General features: G+C 35.0%; 1 protein-coding gene across 5 annotated transcripts in view; it reads right to left on the reverse strand.

Annotated features, from left to right (window-relative positions):
* Positions 1–3,840, reverse strand: part of LOC128157075 (collagen alpha-1(I) chain-like) — a 36,337-nt gene extending 32,497 nt beyond the window's left edge. For 3 of the 5 annotated variants that reach the window (XM_052819435.1, XM_052819432.1, XM_052819431.1), the window contains exon 1: positions 3,435–3,836. In XM_052819435.1, coding sequence (XP_052675395.1) covers positions 3,435–3,513 — 79 coding nt within the window. In that variant the 5' untranslated portion in view covers positions 3,514–3,836. Of the gene's footprint in view, positions 1–3,434 lie in introns of all 5 variants that reach the window. The other 2 variants (XM_052819436.1, XM_052819433.1) reach the window with 2 other exon arrangements.
* Between the last annotated feature and the right edge of the window lie 7,506 nt (positions 3,841–11,346).

Here is an 11,346-nt window from a genome sequence, read left to right on the forward strand (position 1 = left end):
ATCACATGCAGAATGGTTTTGTTAATTATCTTGTCATCCCATTTGGCATTAATAGTATCTTTTTTCTATTGTTCTGCATTTTGCTTACTTAAATCTGTATCTAATTCTCATTCTTTTCAGACAGAACATCAAGATTAAAAGAGTCCTATCTCAGAGGCTTCCACCATAGAAAAATACATACTACTGTCTAAAGATCAAGGCAAAACATCAAGACTTAACAAGCAGCTGTGTGTGCAAAATTTCATTGATAAAAATTTTAACTTCTTTTTGTGCATATCAAGGCAATAAATTGCATGACTGCATATTAAGTGTATCAGATCTTGAAACCAAGCTCTGGAAAGGCCAATAATTACTTCTAATTCAGTTGACTTCACTCTAAATCGCATTTTTGGTATTTAACTTTCTAGTCATAACTGTTATCTCTGTTCTCATCTGTAAACTGAATAGGATTAATGGTTGTACATAGGGATAGTTAAGGTAATTTCTAAATGATATGTCAAAATGTTTCCCATGATTTCACTAACCCCTAGCCATGTACACTCCAAATAAAAGAGGAAATGTGTGCATTGTTTACTGCAGAAATTTTTCCCTGAATCAAAGACTAGGTCGTAGTATCTTGACATTTTTATGCCATGTGGACTTCAGCTGTTCATTAGATTAGTACACGATGCATTTACTAAGACATTTTATTGGGGTTTTATGTCTCAACAATTTATGTAGGCTGTTTAACTGACTTAGCTACAAGGGAGAGATGTCAAAACCCTGACCTAGCTTCTGAAATAACACAATATTACCCCCCCCCCTTTCCAAAATAAAACTTTACCCCAATATTTGAATACATGTACTTGCTCTGTTTGTAAACTCTAGTTCTGAGTTTGATTAGTTTAATTTATTTCCTTTTAATTTCCTTATTAAGAGACCCCCAGTAAATAAGACCACTGGCCGGCTCTCTCAATGGCTCTCTCAATGTATCGGTAATAACACAGTACAGAGAGCCTTAGATTGTGTAACTCCCTCCCTGACAATAGTGAGATGGCCTAGACTCCCCAGCATTGTCCATACTCAGTCACCCTGCTGTTCCAGATCCTCCCCGTAAACATTTGTCCACCCCAATACAAAACAGCGTCCCTGTAACCCTGTTATCAAAGCTTTATTATGTAATTAACGGCATCAAATTACACAAAGTATATCATTCAGAATCAAATAGGGTTGTATTTTGTCCTCTCATATCTTATTGCCAAATTGATACACGGATCTCCATGAAAATTTCTCGAACACTCTCTCATAATTTAAATTCTTTAAAAAATGTTTTTCGCCAAATTATCGGGAAAATTTTTCTCAAAAAGTTACCACACGGAAAATCAAAAGACGGACATCTAAAAGTGATCATTTCAATCAACTGAAAAGACAGAAACAAGCAGAATTTAATTTACTTGGACTTAATCTGCTGCTCTACATACCCACTTAATAGTTTGATGGCTGCTCTTCATAACCACCTACTAATATAATCAAGTTCATGTCCATGACAGCACTGCATGGTCTTATGCCTGCTGTGTACAGTCTAGACTTCAGCATATCAACAATCTTTTGCCAGTGCTGTCCAAGTGCCTAACATGTGCATTCAAAGCTGTTTTCTTGAAACCAGACATAATTTCTGGGGATTTTTTAGCTATAAATTAATTTCAAACATTTAAAAATTGCATTGCCGACACTTCTGCATATTTTCGATTAAAATTTTTATTCAGATGTATTAATTACAACAAGACATTGGAAACCAGCAAAGCAATTCATTTGATATATGTCTGTGTCATCTCTGTACATTTTAACCTTTGTTCACAGCAACATGACTGAAATATTTTTTCAGTAAAAAAAAAATTAGCATAGCTATGCAGAAAAGATCACCTAACAGATCTTTATTTAGCCAATAAAGGGCCACCTTCATATTCATTCCTGACTTTTTTACGGGTAGTGGATATTCAATGTAAATTATTCTGATCCTGTCCTCGATGTCACTTAGTAAATTATGCTCTCATTCTATTGCTTCACATTAATGCCGTCGACGTCTTTTCTACTGCTTTTTATGATCATTATCAATTTAAAATAATCTAATTTCAACTGATTGGCTATAACTACTTTTTCTCTAAAAGATTTTTATAGAAATTAAAAAGCATTTTTTTTTATAATCATAATAGATAAACAAATCTCATTAAACCGACAGTCTCTTATTTTTTACGACAACTTTAATACACTGTATGTACATTATAACGAACAAAACCGATTACTTATTTGGTCATTAGAGATCGAGGGTCTATTTGACCTATTACAAAGATACAAGTGGCCAAAGAGGACCACTTGTCTGGAACATTTTGAATCCCTTTATTTGCTATAACTTCTACATTGAATGTTGCATAAACTAATAACACAGATTTTATCTCAAGATTTATGAACAATGGCAAAGGGTGTTTAATTTAATCTGCTAATCTGTGTGTATATTTATAGTGAAAGGTCAGCGTACCAGTTTCTGATTATTGGCTTGGGCACAAGATGGAGAGACTCGCTATCTTTTGTAACCATGTGTTCTCCTGACTTTCCCTGCTGCCCAGCACCAGTTAATTGTCAGAGAATAATGCACTTCACATCTGCTGGAAGCACATAGGTGGTCAGAGCGATGGTCAATTTGTCATTATGCCCAGACTTTTTCACAGAATAATCAATCAATGTGTAAATTTTCCCCCCAGTAATGCATTATATTGAAGAAGCCATATCTCTGAGCAACAAAAGCGCTTAGCTTTGCACAACTTTCACACACATGGAATCATTGACAGAGATTTTTTTAGCATTCATCGAGACAGCTTAAGCTTGCTGTAATTTGAATAGAAGGCTGAGGGTCACACAAGTTGAATATTAGGAGACGCCTTCTAAAGAACATACTTGATATCATGGAAAATGGAAATTTATTACAGTATGCAAATTGGAGTACTTTATGTATAAAGCCCTCTCCCAATGCAGGCATGTACATTCCCTCGTGTTACATAATATTTACCTGTTCTTATATTTAACCAGTTAACAGGTAATCACATGTAAAATGAATAAAAGATGAAGTTCCAAACTTAGACGCATTGTGCTAGATAATGCAGCAAAAGTATGGGAAATATTTGTCTTGATCAGATGAACAGGCAGATGGCCGGAGAACACTTAATTTGAGTAAATAAACTTTGAAGATGATCGGACTACCTGTTCACAGAGATAAATAGGTGTGAAACAAGGTCAGATTTATTAGCCTTTTGATGTCACTGTGGTCCACACCAGCCCTCACAATTGTCTTACGGGTCTAAGATGACTTTGACAAATGGAAATGCAACATGCTCTACTGAATACACACCATTTCATCATATACCCCCCTCAGGTAAAAAAATAAACTATAAAACACGTACCTGGATCTTGTCCCCGCACCGGTGTCAAAAGAAATATTGTTTGGGTTAAAATTAACCCTAATATATTCCCATACCACATGGTAAAAACAAATAGGATCCAAATAAGTTAATCTGAATAAAAAACCACCCAGAGGCTGGATCTATTTGACGTTGGTGACAGTGCTCTTAGAATACACCATCCAATGCACCTTTTCCCGTTTCTTTCTTCTTTTAATAAAAGCGCACCGTGTTTTCAAAAGTCCGTTGGTACACTGGGAGTTGCTGGCAAAAGATGGATTCAAAACATATCTTTCACGGGGTATTTTTATTCACAACACGGTGCTACTCGTACATTCTTAAAACGTAGCACCCCTATCACCAACTGTCAAATGTTGACTGCAATAATATTTTCGAGAGCACGTGTGATCCCCGGACGAGTCTACTGTAGGGGGGAGGAGGGTATGACGTAATGCCCAACCAACAGACTTTTAAACGTCTCGGACATTAATAATGAAATTTTCCATGACCGAAATTCTATGTAAATCTATAATCAAAGTTTTAAACTATCTTAATATTTTATGAATGAAGACAAAGAGGAGAGATACACATACGTCGTTCGCCAGTTCACGAGGGCAATGGAGTAGAAACTTTGTCGCAATTTGCCCGTGAAATTCAAGTTTCGTTGAATGAAATTTAATGTGTCTGGAAGTCTGGTTGTATCGGGTCACGACAGAATATTTAACGGCTAAGTAAATAAACAAAAATTTATCTCTTAAACGCGGTACCTGCGATAGGAGTAGCCAGGGCCTAGAAGACAATATTATTACTGACCAAGACATTTAATTTGAAATATTTGTAAACAAAGATAGGCATGGTCAATTGTGTTTGTAAAGCTAGAATAAGATCAGGGAATATTTCTAATGCCATCACAGCTTGATTCCTTTGAGCTTGATTGAGCAGATGCTTTATTTCGTTTAATATCTGTTTTTTCTTGGTTAGACAACTGTTTATTGTAGAAATTAATGGGCTACCTCAAATAACAACCAATACAAAATTTGTTGATCAAGAATTTTAATCCAATTCTTGGTGAATAAAATGGAATGGTCAAATGGCAGTATTTTTCTTTAGCCAAAAAGAGATTTACCCAGCACGTAACATATCTGCTTAAATATCCTTAATCTTAGATAATTCATATTCATTTCATGAAATCAGTACAAAGGAACAGTCTGCTACTAAATTAAAATGTTTATTCATTGGTATATTCTTTTGCCATGATCTACATTTCCTCTTTACTGACTAACATTTATGTATCCAAAAACATGCGTGTCGCACATTCCCAAATTGGCATAACGTACAACACAGTGTGTGAGGAAACATATTGGGCTCTAATGAAATAAGATTAGAACTTCATTAATATTATAAGATCATTAATAAGTGGTTAAGCATGTATTGAACGTTTTCACACGTTTTGTTCGTGTTTTAGTTTCCTTTGTTTTCTGTACACTTATCAATATATATAGATCTCTGTTGACCCAGGCATGATAGTACTGTGTGTGGAGTCTTGATGACCCAACAGGTGCCCGTGTAACAGAGCGGCAGATCATTATGAAATGAAGCATGAGTTTAACAAGACTCTGGAACTGTTCCGTTCCGTTATGATCTAACGATCTAAGTGTTTAATTCGCCCCATCACAAGCAGCTTTCACGGCACAGGAATCACATCACCAACCGGAAGGTATAATTCAAAGTGCACAAATTCTGCAACCCGTAATTCAAAGATGGGAGAACCGAATTGGATCTTGTTGTTGCATAGAAAGGAAAACCAAGCCTGGGCTTTTATTTATGATGAGGGGAATGCACGAGGCAATGTCTGAGAGAATAAGACAAGCGGATGTTTATATGTAAAGAAGGGTCGGTTTGGAAGCTTACAAACGTCGACAACGTTTTCAAAGTGCAGTTGTTAACGACTGAATTGTAAACTTTTATGGAATGATAGGTATTTCTTAAGCTGTCGGAAATACCTTATATATAGTCACCAAAGTATGCTCAGATATATTTGGTGCATTGTATCCTTCCAGAGTGCAACTTACACAGATGGGTCAAGTAATTCATGTAGTCATGAGTATGGTTAGTTCTTCTAGTCAAAGTTTTCCAAAAATGATTGAACTATTATAAATCTTCCGTTGATTGGCCAGATTGCCATTCATTGCTACATACAGATCTTGACCTAGACCTGCCAGGGTTCATGGCATTTATTGTCTGTCCGAGGTTACAGTTTCCATCACCTTTTTGTGGTTTACTCAAATATCAAAACCATTGAAATTAATATGTGGCAAAAATTCTAAGATTGCTTCTTCCACACGCTTCTTTAAACCCGGAGAAATTCATAGGAACGAAAAATTAATACATTTTTACGGGAATTTATAATGAAAAAAATCTAACATCTTTTACATCCATTCGGAAATTCTCGGGACTCCTCGCGTAATTTTTCAACATTGTCATCCTGGCACTTTTCACATGGCTTGCAACTTACAAATTCATCGTAGACTTTTTTTGGTTGTGTATGGAACCTGAAGCGATTGAGGGGTGTTACAACAGCAAAATTGTACTTTTTTCATTCCAGTGGATGAATATGTAGCTTGGACACAACTGTAGTTACATGTATGATTTTCGAAATATTAGGCAAAAAGTGTTGGAATCAGTTTTGGGACAGAGTAAAGTATATATAGGCATATGTAGACTATATAAAGAACATTTCCAAATGTCACAATGAACACACAACGGAAGTACACAATGCAATTAGTTGTCGTAGTTCAGCCACCGGCAGGAAAAAGCAGCTTTATAGCTACTAAAGAAATAAAAAGATCATTCATATCTTTAAATCTTACGAAGCACTTGCTCTTGAAAAAAACTTTGCGACTTAAAATCTGTTACAAGTACATCGACCTCAAAACAATTTAGTGAATTTTGAAATCACGTCCCCGAGATTTGAGGGGGATTTCTGGCTTTGATTTGAGGGGCCACACAGTGTGCATCTGTGGCTGATTATCTGCGGGAATCCTCGGCAAAAATTTAGCGAATTTCATGCAATGGTTAGTTTTCACACGATTGAACATGTGGTGTAGATGTGAGATATATAAATTGATCAATGACATTAATGTTTTGTGTAATTCATTGCAATGAGGCTTTACCCTGTGTTTTTTGTTCACCCATAAAATAATCCCGACGTTTTTAAGGGGTCATTTTTAATGAAGAACCAATTTAAAGAGTTAGAGGTTTCAGTTGTTACTCAGTTTTATGTCAGCATTAGATTTTGTTGTTGTTTAACTCACTATTGAGAAAATTTAGACCATAAGCAGGCCTAAATAGTAATTATAGACCCTCAGAACTACAAGTTGTCTGTAACATGCCACATCGGGACATTCGACCGTTTAAAAATACATCAAAATATGACCAAACAAAACCAAATATGTCTATGTTTGAAATAACGTGACAGTAGTATATAATTGGTCTCAATTTGGTTGTACATTTAAAATACATGTGCTTTATGAATGAAATTTTTTTTAGCAACATACGTAAGAACGATGGAAATTAACACATAATAGTCCTTTTTAATTTGACCCATTTTAGAACATGTATCATTCAATGTTGCTTTATGCAAAAATCTTGACTAGTCTTGAAGAATGACGAAAAAGATAGAGCATCGTTACTCAACAATAAGTGCTATGTATCAGAAAAAAACCATCACGAAATTCCTAATTTTTGAAAACCATACATTTTGCTAAAATCAAATTTCAATTGATAATGTATAAAGTTCATGCATGACATGCATGGCCTCCTCATCGAATAATTTCTGTTTATTGTGCTGCATACTTATAGGTTGATGCATTGCAAGCATATCTCAAAATATACAAAGTAACCTATTATAAACAAGATTTTCAGAAGTAGTGAATTGTTACTAAGATATTGCAATTAATATGAAATATTTCATGATAAAATATAATGAAAACATAAATTTTTATATACCTTGCAGTTACCATGATAACACTCAAAGCTACACATTTCCCAGTTCAGAAGTAGTGAATTGTTACTAAGATATTTCAATTAATATGAAATATTTCATGATAAAATATAATGAAAACATAAATTTTTATATACCTTGCAGTTACCATGATAACACTCAAAGCTACACATTTCCCAGTTTTTTTCAGTTATGTGTGATTTTTGTCTTTTTTTCATTTTTAACACTTTTTATCTGACATTGCTGAAAACTGACTGCAAAACTTCCAAAATGCCCTCAATTTAGATTAATATCATTGGAAATTTTTAGCAATTGCTAATATACCATGGCAACGGGGCCACACTGCACATAGTAACAATTAGTGGATCATGTCTTCCTCCTTTTTATTTCTTGAATTGTATTGAACAATGAATTGTAAATAAAGAATTGATGTAAACGTTTTGACAAGTCTTAACCGTGGCCTTCATAATTTGATAACGTTTTTCCTGCTGCCTAATCCCATTCATGGGTTCATTAATGGATACTGTTTTAACTCAAATTTATAGTCTTAATGTCAGAGGTTAAGGTCGGGTCGGTTAGCGTGAAACACTGTTCAATACCCGAAGCTCTGTTAGCTTCATATATCTCTCGCATTATAAAGAATAGACAGCTGTCTATGTCGTGTATGTGAGCATTAAGGTCTCGATTGAAAATTCGGAGGAGTCATCTCGATATTAACAGCCCTTACCAAGCTATCAGAATACTTACAAGAAAGTACACGAATTCTAGTATTACTGTCGTAATGAAACCGACGTTTAAACCATACAAAGGTAGAAACAGCATGACAATCTGCAATAAAGTTTTCACGTAGCTCGCCCAAAGTTCACGCCTATTTTGACAGCGACAGATAAATTAGAATATACCTGCACAGGTGAAAATGAAAATGTAGCAACATGTTTTAACAGTGTTTCATGAAAGGGGTTCTTCTCAGACTTTGTAGACGGGTCAATTGCCGAAGAACGGCGAACGTCTCGTGTTCCAGCAGAACACTCCATCTTTGAAGTATGGTGCATGTAAGCTGGAGAAGTTGACAAACGTCTTGATTTGTTATTACGCAACCTATACCGAATTAATTAGGCAGAAAACCGATGTTAAGATGACATAACACAAGCCGACACATGGACGGAAATTGGCGTGCTTAGAACTTGTAACCTTATATCCAATAGAAACGCAACAGCACGCGTAAAACTTGTCTGAACAATCCACACAGTTTCTTATCTAGATGTTCATTTAATCCCATAACATCAACACAAACAGTAAATGGGGATATTTGTACATGACCGACAAAAAATTGACAGTTCACCTTGCCCATTCATCAATAGGGATGAAAAAAAATTGTTTGCCATGACATTTTCTACCTGTAATAAAATCTGTAACAAGTTGTACATTCAAAATACTCGAAAACAACTTATGTTTTGAGTAATATCTAGTAATTTTTGTAATGCGCACTGGCGTCGGAAGCAAATTGAAAGTGTGTGTGTGGGGGGGGGGGCTAGACTAATCCTCTCAAATATTGACAAGCAAAAAAAAAAAACTTAATTCCCAAAATCATGAAAATCCTAATCCGTGGGGTGGGGGGGGGGGTCGGGGGTGGTATACCTATACTTCCCCCCAAAAAATTCTTACCTACCAGAAATTAGCCCCCCCCCCCCCCCCGGTTCATATGGCACTTATAAATTTCCCACTGATCGGTTATTCGAAGTGTCGCCATATCCACATTAAAAAATAAAGTGTCAGAAGCACCAACTTGGTTCTATCATCATGGTAGACTTATCCTAATGCGAATAATTGTTTTGTATGGTATAAGTTTATGAGGTGAAGAGGACCATTACACATTGATAAATTGATCGATTACTAACACAGTAAGTAAGCCGTCGCATTACTTTCACTCGTACCACGGCAACCCACCGGTTCCTAGGTTAGTGCTTGAGAGATTTACAGCACCGATGCACCACAGTTTACATCTGTAATGTGGGAAGAATTTTGTCATATTGTAAATTTTAGATTCACGGGATGGGTGCTTTTTAACCACACCACACCAAATTCAAAGTTTATGACTCTTTCTGGAATTTTGTATGACCTCCAATAAAAATTGATTCAAAGTGCAGTTATATTTAAGTGCCCTGTTTTAGCAATTTGAGGGTTTGTACTTATACATGTATAGTCACAATGTTTTGTTTTCTAGCAAAAAATAGCATTTTTGTATACAGTTTGTCCGCCGTGTAATAAACATGTTTGTTTTAATTTTAGTGCGAAGCAGTTTATGTGACTATATTCATAAATTGCTCAATGACAACATTATATCTATATTTATTTGACCGCAATTTCAGCCTCACAGCTTTCATATTTCTAGGCAAAATACCGAGACACTGGATTTGTATCAAGATCACCTGTATTTCTCTGTTTCTGGGTTCAAATCCATGGTGGAAATAGAAAGATAATCATTTAATATTCTTAATATTCATCTTAATAAAATTTTTAACAATAGTTTCAAAAGTTTATAAATATAATTATTATATATGATAGTGATAAAATAATCTTATTATACATGTATTAATAAATGTCCTGATATATGTGTTGTCGCAATGATACAGTTCATACAAAATGTAATCACAATCTGTTACCTGGAATAGTTTTCTTTTTATTAAAACAGGTTTCTTCCAACAAAGCCAGCGTATGTGTATTTGGAACCAGTATCTTTGAAACTCAACTCTAAACTTTGTCCCATTTTCTAATTCTGTCATTTAATAGTCACACGTTGTGAAAAACTAAGTCGGATAATTCCTCTGTTCATGGACGCCAACATTATGTTCAACAAATATAATCATCGATGCATTACGATACGTTTTAGCTTACCTTGATGTCGATAACGACGATATCGTACCGATATCGATTCGACATCGTCAACAATTATAATTATATTTTCATGTTGATATCATTGAAACATGGTTTAATATTCTATTGAGTTTGCCGTTTTGTTTACATCGACAACATCGAAACAATATCGAGTCAACATCGATAATAATTCGATTTTTTAAAATTGGATTTTTATTTCGATATGGATTTCGGTATTATTATCATGTATACGATGACATCCTAATTTTCGATTTGAAAATAATCTTGAAATAATCTTAAAAACGCATATAATTATTTTTACAGGTATTTCTGACAATAAAACCTTCCTTGTTCCTATTTATGGATAAAAATCAATACCGATTACTTAACTCACAGACAAGTTATATTAACAATTCTTCATTTCTTTTCTTTGTTTAGAAGCATACACACTAATATCTCGGATTTTTCCTAGCAATTTTTTTTTCACACATCAAACATTTCATACACGGGCCGTGTTCTATTGTTATTGCGTTTGGCTTTAGCACTTTAAAAGTATAGATAACATTTTCTATGAAGTTTGCAATAATTATTGCATTTTAAGTCCTTCCTTCGTGTTTGCACCTAGTCATGCAGACCTCCCACGTATACTTGCAATATAACATCGCTAATTTCGCCTTTTTGTACAGTCAATATCTTTAAACAATCGAACACGCGAATATTGATGAAATATCGATAGCCGACTGAATGTGAGAATATTTTGTGTGAGACAGGGCGCTGAGTTACGGGGGTCGCTTGTGAACTTGACGGCTGGTACAAAGACTTGACAATTATGTGTCAACCGATACACATAACCGTGAAACTGATTCAAATAGAATCGACAGCCTTTTAACGCATATGTAAAACGGCGTGATTGCTGAGGTACAGATAGTTGTCCGGATACAATCTAACCTCGCACTAGTCACCTCTCTTTGATCGAATTTTTCTTTGGGCGACTAAAATCATGATATTTTTTTAAGCATTTTGATGATAAATGCATGA

The sequence above is a fragment of the Crassostrea angulata genome, chromosome 7 (genome assembly GCF_025612915.1).
Source record: "Crassostrea angulata isolate pt1a10 chromosome 7, ASM2561291v2, whole genome shotgun sequence".
Taxonomy (NCBI): Eukaryota; Metazoa; Mollusca; class Bivalvia; order Ostreida; family Ostreidae; genus Magallana; species Magallana angulata.